The sequence below is a fragment of the Sprattus sprattus genome, assembly GCF_963457725.1.
Source record: "Sprattus sprattus genome assembly, chromosome: 18".
Taxonomy (NCBI): Eukaryota; Metazoa; Chordata; class Actinopteri; order Clupeiformes; family Clupeidae; genus Sprattus; species Sprattus sprattus.
The window spans coordinates 17857071-17884573 of NC_137916.1; the positions used below are offsets into that span (position 1 = coordinate 17857071).

The following is a 27503-nucleotide window of genomic DNA, read 5'->3' on the forward strand; positions in this document are numbered from 1 at the left end:
TCAGGCCAAAACTAAAATAGTGATTTAACATTCGTTTTGGTTACAATCAAAACATGAAAAGCCGCGTGTTTTCGAATTTATGTCTATACGACTAATAATAGCAAACATATTTTCGGTTAGCAGTGGCTGTTTCGTCAGCTCAATCTGTAAAAGGCCAAAGCCTGTCGTTTTATTGAGATACAAATAAAGCTCACTTTCTTTAACTGTCGTAATCAAGATAGAATCTATTTGCTCAGCGGGTGTGGCTGAATTAACGTAAAGCTTTTTACAAGCCTACTAAAACATAAAAGAAAACAAGACGTGTGGCTCTCGGCTTACTACAGATCAGGACAAATACCACCAAAATATGTTAAGGTCTTACGTCAAAAACTGGGAAAATACTCCAAATTTCTCCTTGGTTTTGTAGGTGAAAAAGATGGCGACGAAGAACCTCTGCTGCTTAAGCAGTCATGAAGAAATGCAATAAATTCCTTGTTGTTTTATGAAAATTTACAACTTTGTGATAGAACTTTATGAGTGCCTGGGTCCTGGGATTGGCCGAGGATGGTCATGTGGATGGCTAACCGTGAACATGAACTTTTTATGATTTCCCAAGTGGTTATATTGCAGCATTCTTTTGGCCGCCGCACCTTCTGTTGCAACACTGTGCTCCTTCAAGCTTCTGAGCAGAAAATGGTGTATGAATTTAAAAATAACGGTTTAGATAGAAACTGCGTCGCTCGGTGAGTATTAGGAGCCTTAGCTCAGGACCAGCCTCCCTGCATAGCACTATGCTAATGTAGCCACTTGTGATTGGGATTTCCGCTGCGATGGATGGTGAGTGAGATACTGGACAAGCTGTCGTTCTCATCTAATTTTTCATACGGGGATCCATCTCCCATTGACTAATGTGAGAGAAACGGTTAGAAAGCAGCAGCGACAACTCTGTCATACCCGCGGCTTGCGCGCTAATGGCGGGACTGAGTCGAGCTCCGGGAACGCCCGCCTGCCAGCGGCTCAGGGCTCGCGCTGTCCAGCCAGTCGGTGACGAATTATCAACAAAGGTAAGGCGTGCTGTCATTATCTCGCGCTAGCGTCTTTTTGGAGTTGGATAATAGTAATCTTTCACAGGTTTTTGCTGCACTATGTGCGTGTACAGTTGGCGTAATACACTTTTAAAGGAGTAGCCTAATCAAACATTATAGCCAATTTCTGCACAATTGTGCGGACTGATGATAGGTTTTTGTACCCGATGTTTGACACGTTGCCGATTTAGAGCATTTAGGTTGGGAATCATTTCTGAAATACATAACGGTATTGATTTTGTCGAACTCAGCTATTATTGCTAGATGATGTTTGCGGTAAAAAGATACAAGTATTAGGGGAACAGAGAGAAGCCTAGGTTTGATGGAGCTGCAGCACTGCCAATTGGATCTGAGCTCGTCTGTCCGGGGTCACCTCTTACGTGGAATGCTTCATCAAGGCGCACGCTGCTCTGCGACATTCCTACACTTGCCTGTTTTAGGTTATGCCGACGTGCTTTGGTTCCGTAGTGGGAGGACCTGGCCAAGTACTGCCTTAATGATGAATTATTTAACTTTAGATATTTTGGAAATAGGAAGAAATGTTTCTTTTATTCATTTCCAAGCCCATAGTTAAAACCCCCATTCTGCATTTTAGGTCATATCCTCCTCTCTTTTTCTCCCAACAATTGGCCGTCTATGTGTGGGCAGATGGGTGAGGGTGTCTCCGACGTTTAGGGGTTTTATTTCCCCTTTCATTTCCTGTCGGACAGCCTGCGGTCCGTTTTTAACACGCTTGCACCCTTTGGTGTCCATTTGTTTTCTCCAGACTGTAACACCTTCTGGCGCCAGTGAACGGCCATAGGTTTAAAGTGACTGCCGACACCAACGATTACCTCTTTGATATAATCCCCGACATATTTATAAAACGAAAAGAAGTCATTGGTTATTGGTGCCATGTGTTACCTTTCTATCAAACTATCTATCTATTTGTCTGTAAGTGTGTCTGTCTATATATCTATATCTCTCTATGTCACTTAGTAGTCTTTCCATATTTTTGACATGTGACATTGGCATACAGGCATCGACCTCTGGATTGAAATTGTATTTTACATCAGTATAACATTTTAGCACAGCTTGTGTTGTATGTTTTTTAATCGTGAAAGATGCAGTTCTTGTAATGTGTGTTAATCATGTCACCCTGCCAGGCTTAAAGTGATGAGGTGACAGGTCTTTGCAGTATCCGCTCCTTGTTGATTTGATCAAGCAGTGGCGCAATGTCCTCAGCCTCGGCTCATTCCATGCTCTTTGGTGCCATCTAGTGTTCTCTTTTCCAAAACGTCAACACCCAGTTCACTCGAGGAGAAAAAAATGCTTTGTATTGTCATGTTGCCATGTATTGCCACGTGTGTGTGTCTCTTTGTGTGTTTGTGGTTGCGTGTATTTGTATGAGTGTATTTGTGTTTTTGCGTGTGTGTGATTGTGTGTGTGTGTGTGTGGGGGGGGGGGGGGGGGGGGGGGGGGAGTGCGTGGGCTAAAAGTGTCTGCATAGAAAAATAGCAGATCCCTTCATTTCGATGACAGTGTGCCTGTTTTGTACTTGATATTCCCGTATCAGCTTGGACATGTGCACAGCGCTCACAAGCGCGTGTATTCGTGTGTCCCAGTTGCTGATGTCATTATGTATTGTCAGCTAGGCCGAGTTTCCCACAGACGAGAAGAAATGCGATATTTGAATGCTAATAGAACCTTCCTGAAATGCTGTCTGCAATAAACCGCACAGACACTGCGGCTGGAGATAACAGGAAAGCAGGGAGGGGCGGGCGACCCTGCGGCACTGAAACGGAAAAGAATGCAGAGGTTGTAAATTCTCTTTGCTGCTGTGGGCGCGTTTTGAAGTGCCTACGTTTGGGAGAGATTTGTGGCATACACGTAGCAGCCAGGCCTGCAGGCCCCGATTTCGTGCATCCTACGTTTCCCTCCTAAAAACCAGCAGATGACCGCTCCAAGGTTATTGTAGTTTTTTGTCTTCTGCTGCCAGTGAAGCGCAACTAGGCCCCTGCGCCATGTGTGCACTGTGCTGGAAGTCTTTTCTCAATTTCCTTTACGAAAGCCTCTATGTGAATGTTTTCAACGTATTTGTTTCAAATTGTCAAATGCGTGCAGATTTTTTCCAGCCAACACACGGACGCTCTTATCTGGACATTGCAAACGTTCAAAGCCAGTGTGCATAGGATAGGAGGGCGCGGATCTTGGAATTACAGTAGTGACGGCGAGTTGTATGCTAAGACTTGCCCGGTCAGTTTATTGGCTGAAAGTAATCTTCAGTTAACATTTGGCCTGTGTTTGGAAAGACCATACCACCCTGTGTGTTTATTGCACACTGTGTACTTCCGGGAAACACATTTGTTAAAGTAGTTGTTGTACCATTTGCATAATTTGTTCTCATTATGAGCGCTAATTTTCCAGTTTCACGTGTCATAATTAATTGACAGACTAAATATCAGAGATCATGTATGGCTCTCTTTCCCCCCAGAACAGTTGGTTATTTCATGCTAACGAGATTATTGTCAAGCACATTTACACCAACACAGACAGCCTTAGGGCAAATCATGACATAAGCAAGGATTTCAGCCATAACAACAAAAATAGCTTTTTAAAACTTGAAGAATCTTTATTGGTCTTAACTTCAAGGTAGTTAATAACAAACGTGCATCTTGAATTTCGAAGGGAAGGGTTTATTCGAGCGTATGGTCTGATTGCGCCGGGCTGTTAACTGTTTGGTCTGTGAAGGGCAAACTACTAGCCATAAATATTTAGTTAGTTGCACGTCGAAAACTGACCGTCCACAACAGTCATTACATTATTTAAATGTAAGTTTACTTACTATAGGATCTGTTAAGTGAGTGTGCCAGCCAGAATACCGCTGAGATATTCATATTATGTAGCTTATTTTGTATATTATTCATGAAAGGTATTTCCCCACTCTTTTCAGGTGCCCCCTACATTGTTATCCTAGTGTTATTTTCGATTTGGAAACAAAACGCAGGACTATTTTATGACTCAAAACAATGACTTGAATAACAAAGGGTTTCAGTTCATAAGTAATTTGGAAATCGACATATATTAACCGCGTACTTTTGTTCTTTTCTTGCATTAGGGAATTATGTTGAACCCCCCACCCTTCTTTCCAACGTGTTGAACATTCAGAGATTTCCAAAACATTGTTGTATTTCAAACGTACGTGCGACATTACAGACAAATGTCATCCTATATAATTGCTTTTCGCAATAAAATATCAGTTACATCAACACAATCGAGTTTGCACCACAGAAGCACAACTTTATTAGAAATTTGATCTCAAAATGAACTGTATTCAGATCGCAAGTTTTCGAGTCTGATGACGTTTTTGGTTCATTATAAACTTCAACGCAGTTAATATACAATATACAGAAAATACTAATTGTTGTTATAAAAGTCAGTTATGAGTCAAATAAATTCACGTCAGAATCAACATTTATTTATTTACAAAATCCAAATATACATTCCATACAGTAATTAGTAAGAGAAACATACAATTCAATGATCATGGAAATATTCTGGAAATAAACATTTCCTAGGCTAAAATATTAAACTAGTCCTGCGCAGGATAACTTAGATGTATTGCTGGTAAAACATTTGTACGCAATTTGAACACATAAATACAAGGGCATGATGCATTAAAAAAGTAATCATCTTTACATTCTAACGAGTAGACATACAATTAGGATTATAAGAATACTCACATATGTTCAGTATCAGGCAGAGAACTCGAGAGGCTAAGGAGAGTTACAGTACACTTGACAAAAAGTGTCTGACACGCGTTTCCTCTCTGGTCTCAGACTGGGTCAACGCACTACAGCTCTTCCTCCATATCGATGCGCCTTTTGCTTAGGTTTCCGGCCGAGCACAATTCTTCTACGTTGCCCCGTGATTTAGTGTCTCGTGGGTCGTTTCTCAACTATTTCTGAAGCACTTTATTGAAGCCAAGTTCTGTTTGTGAAGAAGTGGCCAGGATTCGTCTTGATGCCATCATTCCAATGCATACAACCTGAACTGAGTCTGAAACAACAATGAAAACAATATTAGGGCATTACATTAGAAAAAATATTATGCGTGAAGTTGTAATTCCTTTAAAAAAACTACTGTGAATCTAGTTTCTACGCTTTGCATGGGAAAGAATATAGGCTCAAACCAACTCTTGAGTGTACTATAGTAAATTATTAACGAGGCATTGGAACGGCAAATGTGCCTGCTTTCTCTAACAAACAGAAACACAATAGCAGTTTCCCGTCCACACAAAAGCAGTCAAAGGCTGAAGGAAATGCAGCATCCTCGATTTAGAGGAAGCAAAACTGAAAGTAAAAAAATACCACCAGCGGTTCCCTGAAATCACATTTAAAATCCACTTGTTACGCCGAACTGCGTATCATATTGTGAGGCCAGTAGGATTAAAGAACCCGGACGCCATGTTAAGTCAGCAGAAATGTCCATACACAGAAGAGCAAATACTGCAACGTTACATTAATAAATCAATGAATTAATTGAATCATTAATTAATTCTGTCTAGATCAAAATCCATATGGAATGTATTCAGGAAGCCATGTGTCTAAATATATGTTCTGGATAAACAACTGTAGGACACACACACACACACACACACACACACACACACACACACACACACACACACACACACACACACACACACACACACACACACACCACATAAAATCACCATATATTTTGACAGACAAAAAATATGACCAAGTAATTTTAACTGAAAATTACTGTACGCTGGGCATGTCATCAAAACGTCATCTAGTGAGGTGCACATTGTGCTTGTGATTCTGACCAACACAAGCCAGTTTAAACTCGAGGTGGGCTAGGCTACCTGTTGCAAACATTTCTGATTTTGAGATAACTATCAGTCTTCCTTAGCAACTACAGGAGTGTCTGTAGTATAATTCTGAACAGCCTAAAATAAAATAACAAGTGCATGTAGTTATTCGGTTTTCACATGCTTTATTATAACACTAACACATTTGATACATTTTCGACACACTATGTTAATTTCCTTATATAGATCTATGTAAGCCTGAGATAATATTTAGAAGTGTTTTGAAAGTGAGAGTTTTTTTTACTTATTCATTGGTTTGTTTTTCTTTGACGGGGTAAGGCCATGGTGTGTACAGGCAACATGAGCACACCACAGCCAAAACAGAAGGGGGAGAGTGTCGATATAATCAATTTAGTGCTTTAAGATTCCATTGCGATTCGTATAGTGCAATCTTATTGGAGGAAGAGGCAATGGAGAGGACATGAAAAAAGAAAAGGCGATCTCTAGGCTTCGCGCTGGGGTCCCCCGGCGCATGCAATCACAGCCCCCCTCAAGGGTGCTATTTTGCAGGCGAGGGCTCATGTGATTGGTCAGCGTCTGGTCAGATGGTACGGTTTCCCTCTGTCCCACACTGGCACATAGCCACCCAGCACCCCCCCCTCAACTAAAACCCAATCTCCGATAAACTACTAATAGCTAAACCACTTGGACTATAAAACACAACAAATCATAAACCAAGGAAAAGAACCGTACCCTCCCAATGAGTTCGTATTTTGTAAATTCAACTTTCCCTGTGACTCTGGCCGGTGGACAGGAGTCGTTCTTGGGACAAATACCGTTATATTCCTCCGGATATACTGATTCTTTAAGACACTATCCTGGTGCTGCTTATGGAGCTACCAGCGTCCAAGACAAGGCGTATTCATCCTCTTTTTACCAGCAGACAAATGGTGCCTATAGCCGGTCGTCCTCTGTCGGTGCTTGCGATTACGCAGCGGCCAGCTTTTACAGGGATAAAGACGCCGCTTGCGCACTCGCCAGTATAGAAGATCACTCTCTTGTCCTGAGTCAAGACCACCGCAAGACGGACTGCACAGGGCCACATAACAAGGGTTTATTCGACGAAAGCGAAGACCAGAAGCCGTCGGTGCCCGTCTACCCATGGATGCAGAGGATGAACTCTTGTAACGGTGAGTCCTTGCTTTTTTGTCACGTTTTTGGTTGCTGTTTACATACACATAGACTCGCCTGTTACGTGACTTGCTGCTTCACTGTACAACGCCGGAAGCCCGTACAGTGGGAGAATAATGTCGCTTTGGTGTTCAGCTCCATAACAGTCAGAGTGGAGCCAGACAGACACACCGCCCTTCTACACTTTACACTGCCGGCTAGATTTGCACTTTCTCTCTCATTTACCACGAAAAGATGTGTTTAATTGCAGCACGGCTCATATCTATCAAGCTGCAGATTAAAGACACCACGACCAGAACACCATCCCAGTTAACAACGGCAAGGCTGTTGTGTCCAATCATTTTTCTTATCACAAAATGGCTCGTATTGTTGTTTTGACAAGCTCTCCCTCTGTCACCGCCCTGTTGTACACTATCACCAAGTACAGAGGCAATAACAAAACAAATACACTTTATGATACCGATATGGGGCTAACAATTCTGCACAGAACGTCAAGGGCAAATATCAACATGCGAAAGAAAAGTGATGAAGATTAGGCATAAAGCAAAGAGAAGGTGTTCAGAGGCGGTACAATATCCATCTACTCAACCCTAGAATATTCCAGAATAGTTCACTCAAAGTCTGGTTGACCAGAGCTTTATTTTACATAATTTATACGTCGATGTTTGAACAGTATTTGCTAATGGGCCAGTACATGCAGTATAGGTATGATAATGTGGGGTTTAGAGGAGCCTTTACCATTCTTTAAATATTGAACCTTCGCCCCGGAACAGTGTGTCAGATGTCCAAACTGTAACCGGACACTGCAGATTTATGTACGGAAGTGAAGTTTGATATTAGAGACTACATTAAAATAGTTCGTCAAAGTGATACTTGACACACAATTTCTGTCCTTTGTTCGCTTGGAAAAGTTTGGAGAATCTCAAGCTGTAGGAAGACTCAGCTTGATCCACAGGCGCATCTGAATGTCAATACGTGTATGATAAAACAAAACATTCACAACACAACTGCGTATATATAATGTCCGAGGCTCACGAGTTACAAGTCATGATTTAACCCTGAAGCGGTTTCCTCTATCATATTTGTCATTGTAGTAAACACCCTCAAGACGGTTATATTTGACTTTCTCTTCCCTTTTTTCAATAGGAACCTTTGGTAATCCTGGTCGAAGGGGTCGTCAAACATACACTCGTTACCAGACGCTGGAGTTGGAGAAAGAGTTCCATTTTAACAGGTACCTGACCCGGAGGCGCCGTATCGAAATCGCACACGCTCTGTGTCTGACAGAACGCCAGATAAAGATTTGGTTCCAAAATCGGAGGATGAAGTGGAAAAAAGAAAACAAACTGATCAACTCCTCACAGACGAGTGGAGAAGAGGAAGAGGAGAAGAGGACAGAATGAGAGAAGAACAGTAGATAGAAAATAGCATAGAGGGCAAACCGGTTTTCTCTTTCATTAAATAATTGAAGACTTTCCCCTTTCCAGTATATGTCAAAGTTCGCACCAGTGAAATTGTGTTGGTAAATTCGTTGTAGCATTCCAAAATTCATCTTAATATTGTATTTTTTATGGTTGATGTCATTTTTTAAATGTTTATTCTTTTCTATAATTAATGCCGAATACCGATTACATGTGTTATTTTGTGCGCGCGTCCTGACTTAAGAGTTGGTCTAGTAACGAAAATGAGCGTGTTTAACGAGCTATTTGAAATATGTCGTATTCGTGTTCATATTTAAGATGTATTAAAATAAAAAGAAATTCTCATGTACAAATCAATGGATTGCTTTTCCTTTATGGTTAAACACCTTTGTAGAGTGCACGCTGTACACCACTTGTCATTTGTACACCACTGAAAAGGGAATGACCTAGATATATATATATATTGATTTAAATTGAATATGTATAGAGAAAGACATTAAAATCCTAGCCTTACTTATTTTATACATGCATATTATTACATATTATATATTCACAGATGATATCAACCTTTTCTAACATATGTGTACCTTAGTATGTCAATGAATACATTGCTGAACCATCCATAACAGGGTGTTTTATAGTTGTATAGGGAATCCGCTATGTAAAGCACCTGCTCCTAGTTAGATGCCCTGGAAACAAATAACTTAACCTCCTTTAGTTTCAAACACAGAACCATGTTGAACATTCGTGAGATCTGTGTGGTCGAACTACAAGTGAAAGTCCGTGTTGTCAAATCTCAAGGGAACTATGCAGGGTAATATTATAAACGATATTCCCTCTATTGTCCTCTGTACCACGTAGAAACTCATTGCATCAGTCGGGCGCACAGGTAAAATCAGCTTGGCAGTCATAATACACTGAATTAATGAGTGCAGGACGCACTGAATCTTGTAGGCCTATCCATGAAAGGCGACCGAGAAGGCCAGTGGACAGCTCTGGAGCGGTTTAATGAATGGCAGAAGGAGAAAGTTGACCTGTCCGAGCTGAAGGCGTTGAGTGGCCGAAGGGGTCTGTCTCAATGCGTGCATTCTTTTTCCAGGTGCGTAATTAGGCTGCGAGTGCAAAAGCGCCCCAGACCTCGATGCACATATATTGAGGTTTAAAATATTGACAGATTGTGTACGAGCATTGTAGCCCATCTAAAATCATACAACTTAAACATACGTATTTGCAGTGTCTGAAAAAACACATGCACGACCTAAAACTAAAGCCGGTGTGTGAATTCAAAAATCTTGAAATATAATGCACTGGCTAGTATATACACTGGGATACTGTGCTGAACCTTGAATTCATCAAGCCAAAACTTGAACCTTTTTAACTTTTCTAAACTTAAGCAAAGCTAAATATATACACACCGATATCAAAATTATCTGGCATATCTCATTTAGTATTTTCTGTGACATGAATGTAAGCCACGCAAGAGCACCAATGCCATACATGAAGTAACGTATGTCTCTGTGTCAACAAACCGTAAATCAACCAAGACCATATATCACAGAATTGCATTCCACATATTCAGTCCAAAACGTTTGCAGCCTGTAGCTGTGGCCTAGTTGGGAATGCCCATCTACAATGTCAGTCCACATGTAAATACAGTCAAAGAGAAGCAGAAAAGCCTTCAACGGAGAGACACTCGTTTGCCACTACATGCCCATGAAAAACAACACCTTGCCTCCATTCCTGAGAGTATACTCCTTCATGATGTTTGGTAACACTCATAATAAGAAATAGATCATCATCTTACACCAAACACAATAACAACAACAACCATAATAACACTAACAATAATAATGGCATAGTTTAAACGGGATGGGATTTAGAACTACTTTTATCATAAACAGTCGTTGTTAAAATATTCTGCGGTCTCAAACACGACGAAAAAGGCATGATTGGTATGGATGTGCAATTTTTCCTTTATATATATTTGACTACTAACAAAGCAATCTGGGACGAAATGCCATCTTCTGAACACAAAAAAGGTCAATCAATACCATTAATAACACTTTGATCACTACAAGTGATACTGGAAATAATAGTGATACAAATCATTTTTATGATCGTAGTAAAATAGAACAAAACGAGGTGAGGTAGGGAACGAAGCGTTTCTTTCTTGCAATAACCTATATGTCCAGTAGGTGACGCTGTCTGCCAACGCGCTGCACACTACAGCATTGGGAGGCACACGTTGACTTGAGTCTAACGACTCCCATCTCGTCATCATTTGTAACCATAGAGCATGAATTACCTCTTGAAGTCATCAGTGAGAATTTACGACTGGTCAACAAAAGCACGTGATTCCCAAACGCACCCCCACCCCCATATTTGGCCGCATACATAGCAAAAACGAAGTACAGTGCATTGCTATAATTCATTAATACATCATAAATCGTGAAGCACCGCGTTATAACGACCAAGATCTACAAATCAAGCCCTCTAAAACAACCTAAATGAGCTCTTACTTTGTAAACTCGTTCTCAGGGCGCTACCCAAATGGCCCCGACTATCAGTTACTAAATTATGGAACTAGCAGCAACGCTATGAACGCTTCGTACAGGGACTCCGGCACCATGCATTCAGGGTCTTACGGCTACAACTACAATGGGATGGACCTAAGCGTCAATCGTTCAACCACCACGGGCCACTTTGGGGCTGTTGGGGATAACTCCCGGGGCTTCCAGTCCCCGGACCCGGAGACGCGATTTCGGCAGCCATCAAGCTGTTCGCTCGCGTCTCCGGAGCCCCTGCCCTGCTCCAACAGCGAGAGCCTGGGATCCAAGTGCTCTTCGCCCCCCTCCGACCAGAGCGCCTCCACAACCGGCAGTAACCTCACCAACAGCACACATTTTACAGAAATCGACGAGACCAGTGTTTCTTCCGAGACCGAGGAAGGCACCCACAGATCAAACAACCCTGTTTCCCGGACGCAGCAAAAGCAGGAGTCCACCGCCACATCCACCACCTCGGCGTCGAACGATGGCCAAACGCCACAGATATTCCCCTGGATGCGGAAACTGCACATAAGTCATGGTACATACGTATTTTACTTTAATGTATCTCTATGTATTCTCGATGTAGTGTTTTATTGTGACTTATTTTACTCGAGGCTAGAGCAAATGCATCGCATGATTCAGCCTTTATTTTAATTTCCGTGAAAGCGCCATAAATCTTTCAAGTGTGGAGCCATACAAACTGTAGGCGAGAGAATGGCAGTGGGGTGGCAGAAAGGACAGAAGGACAGGGAGGCTTAGAAGTTGTTGTTTCTTTGAAAAGTTAAGCTTTATTTTGTGTGGGAACTTGATTAGGCTGGGGGCAATAAAAGAAGACGGGCCATAAAACGGGTAGAGTCAAAACGAGATGGTGAAAAAAAAGTTGAGAGGTGAAGAGAAAAACAGCCAAAAGCAGACGCTATAGAAAGAAGGACAATAGTAACGTGTGGAAATATCGAGCCACCTCTAAGTAACGTGTTCCACGTAAACGACCATTTGAGACCATGTAAATAGCCGAAAAGCTAGCAGCAACAAGCGAGATATGTGGATACAATCCCTGCTCATCGCTTGATTTTGTCAGGCTTAGAATTATACTAATAATCGAGGCTCGTTTGTGTTTAAATTTGTGTAAATTAACGCATGCTAACAAGTTGTGTGGAGTCATCTGCTTTTCTTATTGCTGTGTCCCTGTATTCCGCTAATACTTGTTCCCATTGCGTTTTGTTCATGCTGTGTAGATATGACGGGACCAGACGGCAAAAGGGCCCGAACCGCATACACCCGCTATCAGACGCTAGAGCTGGAAAAAGAGTTCCATTTCAATAGGTACCTCACCCGGAGGAGGAGGATAGAGATAGCCCATGCGCTGTGCCTCTCAGAACGGCAAATTAAGATATGGTTCCAGAATCGAAGGATGAAATGGAAAAAGGACAATAAACTCAAGAGTATGAGTTTGGCTTCTGCAGGTAGCGCTTTCCAGCCGTAATAGTCGTACAAATCATTCTGTGTTGGTTGAAAGGATGTCATAAATAAATGAAATACAAAAAAATCGGTTTCAATACACAGTTACAGAGTCCAGTTCAGTGCGGCACCTTTCGGCATGTTGTGGATGTTTTAGGCAACTTAAAATTCTACTGTGGTACTGCTATAATTAATAAAAAGTTAGTGTTCATATGTTGTTGTTTTTTAATACTATATGGTGACTATTATTTCGAGAGGAAAAAAGAGAAAAAGATATCCAATGCCGCCTGATGTTCTTGTTATAAATATTGTTTATGTGTCAAGTGCTATGTTAATGCTTTCTCGAAAGTTAGCATGCAGCTCTTAAATGTTATAACTTATTTACGATCTATAACAAGTGTATACTTTGAGTTTACAACTTAGAATTGCCTTTGCCCCAATATGAAGTGAAGCTGTAGTATAGTGGTAACTGCATTGCCTCTACAGAACCCTCCGTGTGTTTAATGCTCCTCTTCATGCTTATCTACTATTTGTTTTGCATAAGTATCATTAGGTTTTCGTCATGTGTTCAAATCTTCCAATTTTTTTTGAGCAAAAAGGGTAAAGTTGTACATAGACCTCGCTGTTTCAGTTCATACATGTGTAAAGTTATATTAAAAATGTAATTGTATATTATTGGATCATGATTATGTTCCAAACAGGATGTACATATTAGACAATTTTAATGTGACCAATTAGCTCTTAGTAGTAGTCAGAGTGGATGACAAGCGTGTGAAAGCTGAAATAAATCGCAATCATGTCAGACTGCCTGTACGCATTTTGCCAATACGCTTTTTGTATTTGTTTGTAGGTTAAATTGGAGTAAAAAATAAAGTTCCTCATATTCAGACCAACTACTGGACTGCTTTGATTGCATTTTGGTATGGACGACCCCTGCATGCCCCTCGCCATGGCATCTGTGGGTCAAACGCATCTCAGACTGCTAACACTCTGCCAGCTTCCTTCCTGGTGTAAATGCGACCACCAACCCTACTTTGACAATAATCAACCATCGATTTGTCTACACATTGTTAAAACTGTCTTGTAACATCCTCGCACAATTAAGTCGCTGGAGTGTCTGGCTTTGTTGAATTCCTGAAAATATTAATCGGCTCCGCTAGGCAATCCATTCAAAGAGAAATTACCTTCTCCGAAACGTATGCCTTAAATGCGCACTGGACTCACCTGACCATCAAGTAAAATAACAAAAACAAAAAAATAGACCACAACAGCGGGAAACCAACCTAGCCTTTTGTAAACACATACAGTCTTCCTGTCAACAGAGAAAAATAAAATACTCAGAATGCTCCCTGAACGATTTTCTTGTTTGTTAGAGACATCCCCTCCCGCACTGACGACTTTACATCTGATTCCAAGTAAACAAACACTGAACTCTTAAACTTACCAAAGTGTCTCCAATGGTAAGGCTATGTCTAGACGACTTTTGAGAGCTGTGTTAGAGTCCTGTCATGGGGACTAGCTGTCCGACCCGCTTGGTCGCCAGTGTTTAGCAATTCCGCTTTTCCTTTTCACCAAACTATACCAAAAGTAGCTATGACATTTACATGTCAAACGGATGAGCATTTTATCTTGAAGTTAGATCGTAAAAATCGCCCAGGCCACAGACAGATACCCCTTACTGGCTCTTAAAAGTCACGTGGGGTCCATAAAGTTAGTTTTATGGTTTTGGGGAGTTGACAATGTACTATATATTTCACATTCTAGAATGCAAGTGACGGTTTAACTGCTTCGAAGGGATTCTAAAGGGTCAGTTGCGATGGTAGGAGCAGTCTGGTAGGCCACTACTGTGCCCATGCCTGGTGCGTACAATGTCTCTTCTCTGGTTCTACTTTAAAGGAAATGTGGACTATGGATTATGCGTACACAAAGTAAGTTCAGATAAAGCCTATTGCTTGGCCACTTGGTCTCAGGGTGAGGTTGAGAGTATAGGGACACTGTGTCAGATAGTGGGGGCCAATTCATTTTGGTTCTATTGCCACAGGGTGATTGAGGCTGTTCTATTGCTGATGATTCTCTGGACTTTACAGCGTCCCGCGGATTTGTATAAACGAGCATCTTGCATTTAGCTGTGAGGGTATGAAGTGATGGGCTATGTGTGTGGGATTTTTGTGCTCGTGGTTATTTTCGAGATGGTGTTTAGGCCTGTTGAATTTAGCATTTGTCATGGCAATGTGCTTTAGATGTAGGCCTATTGATAACCGTGGTAGCCTATGTTACATGCCCCAGTAAAGTAATTTTATAATATATGCTATCTCGCAAGCACAGACAACTAAATCGCTCAGGATGTATTGGTCTTTCTCTTGAGCCTAACCTTTGTCAGCTCTTTTGCAATCCTCAAAGCAGCTAAAATATATGCTATAGCCTAGACGAAACTATAGACCTATTGAGATACCTGGCGACTCTGAAGCTGACTGGAATTCACACCTTCTATTAAATGATAGCTTCATTCTGCCCTTTATGTGTTATTGTGATTTAGAAAAATACCACTAAAATCTGACAGTAATGTTTTGTGTGCAAACCATGTTTCAATTTCATGAAATATCCGAATTTTGGTATCTGCGTTTTGTCTTTAGGCTATAGGTTAATTAGAAAGTTAATTGTTGCTATTGATTTTATGAAATTTTGAAACTGTTTTGTAAACCAACACATTTGTTTACATCATTAAACATTCTGTAAATAATTCCACTCTCCCTCTATCTCTGTCTTTCACAAACGCACACTTTCACCCTCACTCTCTCTCAGTGTTTCACATTCAACCCCCCCACCCCACCACCACCACCCTACACACATACACATTCACACAATTCGACAAGCACATCTTTGTTCCAACTCCGCCCAAGTATTTCCAAAAGGGAAACGTGTGAATAACACACTGAATACCGCGACTCTCTTTTTGTATGAAAGTGTCTACAAGTCTGTATGAAAAAGGCTCATGTTAGGAAAACCTAAAATAGCCCGGATAAAGATAGGTGAATGCTCGCATATCACACGGAATCTTTATATGATTTAATTACATAAACTGTTTAATGTTTTTGTCATCATGACTCTTCCATGTAGGCCTAGCTGAGTTCAAATCGAGTGTAAAGTTCGGAACTGTATATCATTAAATTCCACTCAGCACAGCGCAAAGAGACTCCTCTTTAAATATGGCAATCCACTAGTGGTAGCTCTCCAGTAATAAGAGCATACGACTGTCATTAATGTGACTATTCATTTTACCCAACATTAACAACAACCGCAAAAAGAAGTCAGTGGTTTCCCCGCGTCACTTTTGGACTCAGGCGTAAACTCAGTCTAAAGGGAGATTCCTGGATTGGAGAACCGTTGGTAGCTTATCTCGTTTATCTACACGTCATTACATCAATTTAGCAACCACAGTTATGCAACAGTTTTTCCTTTCCTTTTTTCTTTATTCTCAGGACCAAAGTGTTGGGATGCAGTGTAGCCTATTTTATAAATGTTTCGCTCTCTGCAAGGCGATTCAGCTTGAATTGCTGATATAACCTATACATAAAACCTCTTTTAAAAACGTACGTTCTATTCACAGCCCGTTGTTTGCGTCGATAATTTCGCTCCTTGTGGAGATTGAATCACAGGTAGGCTATGCTAGAAGTCCATGCGACATGGCATGCAGGGTTAATCTTACATGGTAGCCTACCATCTGTTAATAAATCAGTTCATCCTTGCCGGGGTCACCGAGAGTTTACGGCTGTTGTGTGAGTGCACAAGCAACCTACACACTGTACTGTCCAACAAGGCCAATAAAGAGTAAACCTTTGTGAGTTTTATGATTTAAGAAAAGGTACATTGCTGTAGAAAAATTGGAGGTTTTGGGTATTTTAAAGCAACTGCAATTCACAATTCCGCAATTCCGTGAATTAAATGTTAATATCACCAAATAGTATTTGGTTAGGTTACTTGTGTAAAATAAAATAAGCCTGAAGTAATAATCGAAATTACATCTTCCTCTTGCTTGCCCGATTAGTCTGAGTTGTGTGTGTCTGTTGTGCTCACACAAGAGAATGAGGAAGTTTCATGGGGTAAACAGGAAGGCAAATCTCTGGTCGCGGAGAGGCAAGGCGTTCTAAATAATTTTTCATCGGCTTCCTTTTGTCACTGATATTGTGGGAAGGACCAAGGCCTCCGCCAAACTCTTCCATGCTGGCCTTTTTAGAATTCACATCCGAGTTCATCGACCTGGGCCTCGTTTCCCGATAACGATGTATCTTAACGGCCTACGTGTATGGGGCGCCGTTTGTAAAATGTTGCACGTTCTAAAATCCTGCTCAGTTTTGGCACATTTAGCATTATAATACGGGGGAAAAAGCAAGACAATATTCACATGTCAACTTTTCAAACATTTAGAGAGAAATTGTTGTTTAAGTTGTTGTAAATAAATGTTAATGTTAATGTTAAATGTTATATGTAAATGTTATATATATATATATATGTAAATGATAAATGTAAACGTAAATATTAAATATAAACTTAAATGTTTAATGTTATATATAAATGTTAAATATAAGTGTTAAATGTAAATGTAAAATATAAATACTTAAATGTAAACGTAAATGTTAAATGTATATCTAAATGTTAAATGTCCGAATTATGTTCAGTCTACATTTAAGATTTGGCGCCAGAACATTACAATATTTACGGTAATTCGCTCGTGGAGCGGGATGTGGTGTTGGTTGCAGCACTTGTTCCCAATGTAGGTCGGTTTTGGAGAGCCGCCCTAACGCCAGCTGCAACAGCTTTCTCTATAATTAAAGCTAAATCTAATTAATTTGGACTTGCCATCTTGTTGTCTTGTCGTTATCTCGTGAATAAAAGACCGCGCTTTTCTCCATTCAAAAAACCCGTTGCTTCACAGCGAATTACCGTAAATATTGTAATGTTCTGGCGCCAAATCTTAAATGTAGACTGAACATAATTCGGACATTTAACATTTAGATATACATTTAACATTTACGTTTACATTTAAGTATTTATATTTTACATTTACATTTAACACTTATATTTAACATTTATATATAACATTAAACATTTAAGTTTATATTTAATATTTACGTTTACATTTATCATTTACATATATATATATATAACATTTACATATAACATTTAACATTAACATTAACATTTATTTACAACAACTTAAACAACAATTTCTCTCTAAATGTTTGAAAAGGTGACATGTGAATATTGTCGTGCTTTTTCCCCCGTATTATAATGCTAAATGTGGCAAAACTGAGCAGGATTTTAGAACGTGCAACATTTTACAAACGGCGCCCCATATACGTGGATTTTCGCGACATCGTACACTAAGTAGCACTTTGTATTTACGTGCGTTTCCCAACCATCAACTTAAAGTCAGGTGCACGAGCGCAACGTGCACGAGTTCTTAAGTAGCTCTTAGGAGCTGTTTACGTCAGGTTAACCTGTTTACGTTAATTGCTGTGAAATTAGCTAGCCTATGCGTGCATCGAACGTGCAATGTGCACTAAATTCGGGGCGGGGATAGTAACGCCATCTCCAGCAGAGAAGCCTATTTAAACTGTGTTCCCATTGTAAGTACATTTATTACGATCTGTCTGAGAGTGGGCTGTCAAAGCTAGCATCATCAAAGTCATACAGTACAGTAGGCTACATACATTCAATAAAATTAACCTACATTTGAGTCCAACTGCATGACCATTCTTGCCCTACACTTACCCTTACAATAAAGAAGTGATCCTATTTCAACCATAACTTCATTTTAAATAATGTCTTTCTTTATGACATTTAGTTTATAGTTTAGACAGCAACGTTGACATCTACAGTATATTCAACTGCATCCACTACATAATCTCAAACTTTATTTGTTGGTAACTCTCCAAAAAGGCTACCATTAACACATTTCTTAATGAAAAGGAAACATGGCATCACAATAATACTTCAGTGTAACCTGTACCTATGTGGAGTGCAAATATGTCTTGCCATTACACTACCCAACAGCCCTACGTCTGCTAACACTACAGAATGCATAATTCCTACGGGCAATGCACTAGTTTTGTATAGCCTAATCTTTATTTTCAAATACTCAATATTCTTTATTTCCATTTTGATGGGAATAGGCAGGTGAAACAATGACATTCTCATGATGTGCTATACACAGAAACATCGTTTGGATTTCTTCTACATAATATACAACCATCTAGCTAGAAGCTACCATATAAGCCAATGGAGTGGTGGCATAAGCGCTAAATGTGCCATCAAACTACTGTTTGAAAGCTTCAGTCAAGACCTAAATACTCTGCATTGGTCGCGTAGCACATTTCCGATCAAACCGAGTCATTATAAACATATAAAAAGTTGTGTAGATAGCTTTATTCATGTAAAATATTCCTCGCTTCAAGTAGCCATGTTTTTTTTTTGTAATTCCCGTTTCTTCCGAACGACGGTCGAACGACGCCCCTGGTGGATTACATCGCTAAGTGTGAAGTTACTACTGGTCCTGACCACACGTAGAATTCCTCTCAGTGAAAGATACACTTAAGCTAAGTGTGGCGTTGGGAAACCCGTCTGCAACGTAGGAATCCTCTTACGAGCGATTTCAAGTGCTTTTTAGGCTAAGTGCGCGTTCGGGAAACGAGGCCCTGGACCCTTCACAATCCATACGGTTTCACAAAACTAAAGCTTTGCATGTTGTCTGAAACTCATAGGCGACCGATCTCATTCGAAATGTTAAGGTGTGTCACTGAGTAATAGGCTACGGCGTTTTCAATGTAAGGTGTGTTTGTGCGTCAGAATGTAGGCCTATTTACTTGGGTGGGTTGGGATCATGGTTGCCTATGGCACAATTCACACTGGGAACACACTGAATGGTGCCCAGTACGTTAGGAATTATTGTTACAGTTATGGGGAAATGATTTCGTGGATCAGAGAGGTATTTGTGTTTTAAACGTCAAGGGAGTTATTTCATAATTGTCACGGTGTCTAGGCTGACCTTCCAGGCTCCACTGAACATAGTTAAACACGTTGTCCGTCTATTGCAATGTCTGATTTTTTTGGGGGGATGTTTGGTTATGTAAAATTAAATAACTTGCTAATGGTCAAGTAAAATATATAATTGATTTAGACTTGAATTTCAGGTACAGATCGAACAGATTTTTATGCCGCTGTTTCCAACGTTTAAATTGCCATTTCAAACTCATAATGTGTTCTGCATATTGATAGGGGTAATCTTCGCGCGTATATCTCATCCATAATGCATGAGCACGGGATCATTCAGAGGTCAGCAGACGCGCGCAGCCGCTTCGGCGCACGCGCTCCAACAAACAGCGAGCTCATCACATGGGCCATTCGATGTTTATCCCTCCAGAGGGGGAGAAAGGGAGGCTGTCGGAAAATGTATTTATTTACCCCTCTCTCTTTCCTCCTCTGCATCCGATTCACTAAGCAATACATGCGCGAGGACGGACAACGAAAACATCCCCAATATCAGTCCGGTGCACCCCACCGCGTGGACAACTGCTTGGTCGCTTGTTCTGAACGTTTCTCCTGTGTTTTTGAAACAAAACAGTCCTGTTCGAATGAGTTCTTGTACGAGATAAGATAATTTGTTTTTCGCAGTAAATTAAGATAAAGCTTTAGCAAATATTGAAGCTTTCGATATTGCTGCCTTCCGATGTGGAGTTACTTGTTTTTAGGATTATTCTGATATCAAGAGATAGGCTACGCCATTGTTTTACTCGTGATTTTGACAACTGCTATAAAAATGAACGCTTCCTAGATTATTATTAGTCTCCTACATGTGGCTTAAACGACATGACCCGATAATAATAATAACAACAATATTAATAATAATAATGGCAACAATAACAATACTACTACTAATAATCACCCACTCAAATAAAAACAGGCTGCATTTTTTTGGGTTGAGGTGGAACTAATTTGTTGACTTTATATCGAATATAAAATTTGATTTGGTGTAGTGCTATTTAAATGTAACTAGTGCGTATTATTGTCCTGCTTTTTGGTCAGCTTAATAACTTATATATTCCTTAGCCTATACTCGTGTTGTTTTGAGATTTTGAGCCAAAAGGTTAGGCCACTGTAAAACAATAAAGACAAGACTAGAAATGCAACAACATAAGAATGACGATAACACAATTATATTGCATTATCTGCAACAAAGAGATGTGCAACCAAGTTTGATGCCTAATATAAATAACTTAAATGCATCTTTCATCTCCGCCATAGTTGTATTCCAAGGAAAAGTGGACATAAAACTAGTTGCAACGCTCCTCCCTGACCAGCAGAGCCCGCTTTAGACCAAAGTTCACAGCTTCAGAGGAAATAACACTGCCTGCAGTAGGCTACAGCCTCGCCATTCCAGAATATAGCAGTCCAAAACCTAACGCCCGTAATCAACAATTAAAGCTTAATGCAGCCGTAAATTTGTTTGAATTCACGTTCTGATGTGGTAGTGAAAGATTTTATTTATAAACAAGACGTGCGAAAAAAGGGTTTCTGGTTACATGAACACAGAATCTCGCTCGTTTTTCCTCGCTAGTTAAAAAGAAGAGCAACGAGCGTCGCTGAATGTTAAATGGCTGTAAGTAGCCGTATAGCACAAACGTCTACTATTTTGATTCGACACGTTAGCCTCGAGCAAGTGAAGGTGAATCTATCCTCGTTAGAATGGCTGTGTAGAAGTGCGGGGTCACAGAGTTGAGGGGTCAAAAGTTTACGTCGTACGTGACTCGGCTGTCGGTTGTCGACTCTGTGTAGACCAATTGCTGGATGTCAATGGCAAAGTGGGAGAGAAAGAGAGGGGGGGGGGGGGGGGGGCTGAAATGAGAGGGGAGCTTCGGGCGGGGGAGTGAAGAGCTACAGATTGTCTCATGCGCAAAGATGAGAGAAATGATAGCGAGAAAAGAGGTTTGAGGTGGAGGGCTGACCTTCGCGGTGTGACAATGCAAGCCCCCCGCGTCTGCGAGAGAGACAGGCAGAGTGAAACGGGGAAAAATGGCCGCACAGACCGAAAAACTAAACGAAAGGATTCAGTGACATTGGGCTTCTCCCATTCACAATGCAGGTGTTTACTCTCCTGCCCGTGTTGTCACTGCAATGCACCAGTGGCGACCGATGGTTCATACTTGGCCGATGGCTTTAGCCGCTCCTGAAATCAAGCATGCTTTTTCATCTTGGCTATACATTAATTCATTTTATTTTTCATTGTGTCTTCTACTCTTCAAGAACATTTAAATACAAAGTTTATAAGAATATGCCCGACCAAACTCATAATATAGCATTGACAAGGCTATATTAGTAGCTTAGGCCTATTAGCGGTGGCAAATCCTTACAGCCTATGGTTTATTGTGTAGAATTACATGGCGGTATTGCAGAATTTGCCCTTGATATTTTTTTTGTAATTGTAGTAATACATCATAGGAATGATAGTTTTCGCCATTACTTCCTATCCTGGTATAAACTAATCAGCTATACTGATGGCTAAACAACATTGACAGCTGCCGTACGCGTAGACACTTATATAGGAAATCAATTCACAGGACATCAACTAATGTAGTTTATACCTTATCCTGACTAAAAATAGTCAAAATAAGACTTAATTTGGAAATCTCTCGAAGTCCCTGAATCACTTAATCTCTTGCTCCCTGCTCCTAGAAATTATGCAAAAACCCTAAAGGCTGCACGCAGGATGACCCCACACCATTGAAAACATTTATTCTGAATAAAGAATGGTTAACAAAGGCGCAATACATCCTCACCCAATTCAGTGATTATAGATCATTTATATTAGTGGAGGGCTTTGTCTCCCATAATGCACAGCGTAGTATGCACAAGCTACACACACACTTTCCTCGAATGCATATGAATTATATGTTTTGTTTGATTATTTTATTGTAGATTATCATGAAAAAATACCAAAGATACTGAACTGATAATTAACACCCGAACTTTTCCTAACAGACGGTTATTGGATCAAATATGTAAAGATTCTAAAAGCAACTAAACAGTCTAAAATGTATGTGAACATCAGAACCAGTCTAATCCTCCTCTGCGTATGAATCATTTAGTCTACATTGTAATTACTAGGGAAGCAGGTATTGCAGACAGAACGTAATAGGTCTACAAATATATTAATATTTTGCCAACTGGGAATTTGTGTAGTTGTGGCAAAGTCAAGAATTTCAGCAGTGGCAAATTCAAAAAATCCTAACAATCTCAACACACGTAGGCCTTTAGCGTATGTAGCCTGCTTTTGTGCAGGCTATAACGTTTACAACCCACGCATATGCGCATGGCAATATATGAACACAAAAAAAGGTAAACTTGACCTAAAAATAAAACCGGGAGAGGCCACCTATAACGGTTAACTTTCGTAAACGTCCACCGCACAGACGCCTATAATGCAGAGAGAAGGAAAATGCATAATTCAGCAAACAAATGATTACATTATTGGCACGGAAATTGGGTCTAATGGTGGTTGCTGGGATGGTTTGATTCTGTGAGACGGTATTTTGTAAAACAAAGTGCATAAGTGGTGAATAATTGTATTAGAAAACACGACCCAATTGGAGTTCACTCGGAGTTCACTGAATTAATCTTAATTCCATTGTAACATGTGCCGTTGCCAGGCAGTGCATTGTCCTGCATTTTAATATCTGGATTTGGAACGGGACATAAACTGCATTTATAAAGTTAGTTTGAACGAGTTTTTGCCCACTGTCCTTGTTAGAGTTAAGTTACTACAACATTCTGACCGCCATATGTACTTTTCCCCTTAAGGCGTCAAGGCGTAAGTGTTCCAGATATTTTGAAGAACAAAACACCTCGCACAGATGGTAATGTCCAAGATGACCGATACACCTATTATTTAAACTATATGTTGACAGTCTGGGATCACTAACACATGCGAGTTTTAAAAAGTTGGTTTAAAATATTATAAAATATCAATACAAGACTTTTTAAAAGAATATACCTGATAATGCCGGTATTTTATGTATAATATATATTTATATATGTATTTATTTTATATATATATATATATATTTTTATATATTTTATATATATATATATATATATGTGTGTGTGTGTGTGTGTGTGTGTGTGTGTGTGTGTGTTCAAAATCTTCAGTTTCATTTTTCATCTGAGGTCAACATCAAATGCTGTCCTGCTTTCCCAGAAGATTTTATTTATGCACAAAGAAAATTAAGAAATGGGCTATGCTTAGTCTGTTTGCGGGCTTGGGAAGCCTTTTTGAATGAACCCCCCTTCCAAAGTCATTTTTCTTCAAAGTAATGACCTGGGCACAATTCAATATGACCGAGCAAGCTATGCATGCATTACTATAGAACTTGCGAGTGGGAGAGACCCTGAGCCGGGGTGAATCGCAGGTCAGTGCGTCTAACAAATATTAAAATGTACGGGGACTCGTGACACGCCTCGCTGTTTAACAAAGACTGCCAAAGTGCGAGATTAATACGAAAACTTGAGAGTCCACAACAAAATGCCTTAAAGCGCTCGGTGGTATTGTGGCGTCCACAGCAGCGGAGGAGTTATGGGGCATTTTATTTTTTAGATGTATTAGGAGGGAAACGGTTGCATAGTGCGCAGGGATAGCCCCTCATGTCGCCGTTTGCTAGGCTAAGCGACAAAGGACAGCCCGCACCTTCGCTCTGGCAGATGAAGTTGATCTCAAGCTGTTTTATCGCATATTTTTCTTCCTCTTATGGCAAGCGTAGTATGCTCGTTGAAGATTGGCTTGCACCCTTTTGGACGATCTTATGTCCGCCTGCCCATTGTTGCTGGGGTTGTTGGAGCGGATCTGGAGGGACTCGCGGAAATGAGAAGGAGTTTCACGCACAAAGGTATCACGGCGAGGTCATGGGCTAAACCTGTGGCGCTGGAGAAAGGGAAGGGGGGCGGATGAGGGGTAAGAGCCACGGCGACAGTGGAAGAATGGGCTCCAGTAGAAAAGAAAATAAACCGGGACGAGACCAGGTACAGTCGTTTGTCGCGACGGACGGGCAAAAATCTCGAGGAGAAAGAAATCCCGAGCAAGGACTGAAATGGACGCGAGGAGAGAAGTAAGTAAAGAAATCTGCGCTTCATTTACATATCGCGGCGTTCTCCGGCAGGTGCTTGCCTGGGCGGACCACGTGCTCTCGCTGTGCAGTGAGTCCACGGGTACCCCCTCCTCTCCCACCGGAGTTCTGTGCTGAATTCTGGCCCCACGGTGCCGCTCGTTGGAGAGTTGTGTGTGGAGCGGGTGTAGTGAATATTTACCTTGGCTATAGTTTCTGCCTGTGCTCTTTGAATGGCTGTCGGTGTACACATTAACCCCATAATGAGGCAGATGGCTGTGGGTCCCTATGCCGCTTTAAGGGGATGGTTCCTGGGGTGAAGGCGAGGTCGTGGACACCGGGGGTGAAAGGGTTAGAGTGGACAGCAAGGCTAAACTTTCTCCTCCTTTGCTAAGCTTGTATGATACTTTCTCAGTTGAAACGTTAACAAATATTACTATAGCCTGTACAACGAAATTTAAACGAGTTTAATATAAATGATGATAGTTGTGACTAGCTAGTCCACTGGGTCTATCAGTGCTGGCTATTTTATTCGACAATGACAATCAATTTATATCAGGGACAAAAGAGAAGAACGAGTCAAGAAAAGAAAAGGGCGATTTGAGAACTATTGTGTTCACTTGATTGCTCGGGCCTATTTGAGAAATTAGTAGGCCGTAGAATAGGCTATGCAGACGCTAGGGGTGCTACAGATTTTATTGATGGCCTGAGCTTTCATTTTTATCTACCCAGGAAATTACACAAAAATGTAGACCCATATGGCTCTTACAGAAAACATTCGATTTCGCTCTTATTTTAACTGTACGTAGGCTACGACCAGTTTTACATTAGTCTAGACACGCTATTTGGCATATTTTCTATTTGATATAAATTAGTATAGGTCCCACTGAAACAAGAACAAAGACACATTAACATGCACCCTTTTCTTTAAACAGTTCACCATCGTTTTTTGGTTGTATCTACTGTTCAGCCGTTGGCTTAAAGGGATTGGTTTAAATTGTGTTTTTTTTTGTCATTTGTATGGATGCTTGGGGAAAATAGAGGTTTTGAAGAGCATGCCACATCAGTTAAAGCACGGATTGAATTCATAAATAAAAGAACAGTAATAGTATTTCTGAAACAAAGAGTAGGCCTAAATGATTATGTCTTTTTTGTTTTGAAAAGTAAAAATATATGTAATCTCTATTATTTCGATGAACGTTTCGATTCTATAAAATTATATTTCACTCAGTAAAGTTAAATCTATGTCCATTTGTTTGATCTCTGTATTAATAATCGTATCCTGCATTATAAATGAGCAAAAATGGTATATAGGCCTAATGCATTTTCCTGGCAAAGAATTGTAAACGAAACTCTTGGCGTTGTGTGTGAGTCCTTTGTTATATACGATGTTGACAGTGCTCAAGGGGACGCTTGTCTGTTAAAATTCAAATCTGAAAGTATAATTAATCTACAGTATCTAAAAAAACACAATCTTTTTATCCAATTTGTATCCAATATTGTTCTTTCTTAATCGCAATTAAGGTATTACACATGTCTGGTATCCCTATATGCAAAATTGGCCAGTGTTCAGTAGCCCATTTTTTTCCTGAATTATCATTCGACACACAGTCGCTTATCTCTCTATGCTATACGTTTAACCGTCTTAACAGCTAATGATATAATATGATAAAGCTTACCTTTTTACGGATGACAACAAAAAAACAACAACTAACTTCTGTGTCTAGTATAGGATATTCTAGGTCCTCGTGAGAAAGAGAATTAGAGTAATCCATGGGTTGAGGTTAGGGCTTCGTTTTCAGTACGGTTTAAAATCGAAATGAAGTGCTGGGTGCTTGGTGCAAGAGGAGCAAACTTGTTAAAAGGTCGTAAAATGTTTGCTTGGTGTTCTGAGGGTGTGTGAGGAGGCTGCAATTTCTTCCTCTGTGAATATTTTATGGTTTTATACCCCTCATCTCCGGATTTGTCCCCCTTTTGAGTGGTGTTAGGCGGCCAGCTGCAAATTGGAGTGACCTGCCATAAAAACCATATGCATTATTTCAGGTTGTACTCAAGCCTCTTCCTGTCTTTCCTTATAGCCTAACTGCCGTTTCAAACTCGTGCCTATTCACATTCAGTATTTGTCCTGTGAAAATTGATTAAGAAAATATGCACCATAGTAAAGATATATGATTATGCTATCCCAACCTTTCTCACTCACGTCCTAACATTCTCTCGCCCTCCCTCTTTCTCGCTCTTTTTTCATTCTGGACCCATGCCATTCTTGTGACTCAAGTATGGTGCTGCGAAAGCTCTATAAAACCAACTGTGTTCTTTCCAAAAAAAGTTATGTTTTTATTTATTAATCGATGGTAACAGCAGAGTTACTGACTGCTAAAACTCAGTTACTTAAGTATTTGTGCCGGGTCTTCAGATATCCGGAAACGGGCTGGGTGTTTCTTTTTTCAAGACCAACTGATAATGTTGTCTGGTGTATCCTGAGGGTAAACTTGAAAAATGTGACCTGTTTTTAGAGCCAATTGTCTGTTTGCAAAGCACCTATCTCCGAACCAAGCAAGACAATAGATGCACTTGAAGGCAGACTGACCTAGGTGCTGCACCTTGACTGCCAGTGGTCAAGGTGTGCGGCCCGGTTCTATACCTGTCAAGGAGATACCTGTCATCTATATATACCCTGTAGATCCGGATTTGTGTGAACAGACACACAGTCACAAATTCGTATCTAGGGGAGTATGTAGTTGATATAAGCGCTACAACACCGATGGAGGTCGAAGACTTTCAACCACTTCAAATATTCCATTTATTTTGTGTGGGCCTTGTTATTCTGTGTGGGGAGAATTGTTTTCCTCCCT

At 40.5% G+C, this 27503-nt stretch overlaps 3 protein-coding genes across 5 annotated transcripts in view; all 3 read left to right on the forward strand.

The window, feature by feature from the left end:
- The first annotated feature begins 793 nt into the window (after positions 1-793).
- Positions 794-27503, forward strand: part of hoxb3a (homeobox B3a) — a 57390-nt gene continuing 30680 nt past the window's right edge. Inside the window, exon 1 of one of the 3 annotated variants that reach the window (XM_080856323.1) lies at positions 794-1043. The gene's annotated coding sequence lies outside the window, so the exon portion shown is untranslated. Of the gene's footprint in view, positions 1044-24538; positions 24655-27503 lie in introns of those variants that run through there. The other 2 variants (XM_080856324.1, XM_080856325.1) reach the window with 2 other exon arrangements.
- LOC308379554 (homeobox protein Hox-B6a) lies at positions 6563-8713 on the forward strand. The gene is made up of 2 exons (XM_080856741.1): positions 6563-7070; positions 8218-8713. Exons 1-2 carry the CDS (start codon positions 6641-6643, stop codon positions 8472-8474), a joined length of 687 nt encoding a protein of 228 aa, XP_080712867.1. The 5' UTR covers positions 6563-6640; the 3' UTR covers positions 8475-8713.
- hoxb5a (homeobox B5a) lies at positions 11000-12643 on the forward strand (the record flags this gene model as incomplete). Its single annotated transcript, XM_080856000.1, has 2 exons — positions 11000-11579; positions 12277-12643. The coding sequence occupies 2 exons, from the start codon at positions 11000-11002 to the stop codon at positions 12522-12524; spliced, it is 828 nt and encodes a 275-aa protein (XP_080712126.1). The 3' UTR covers positions 12525-12643.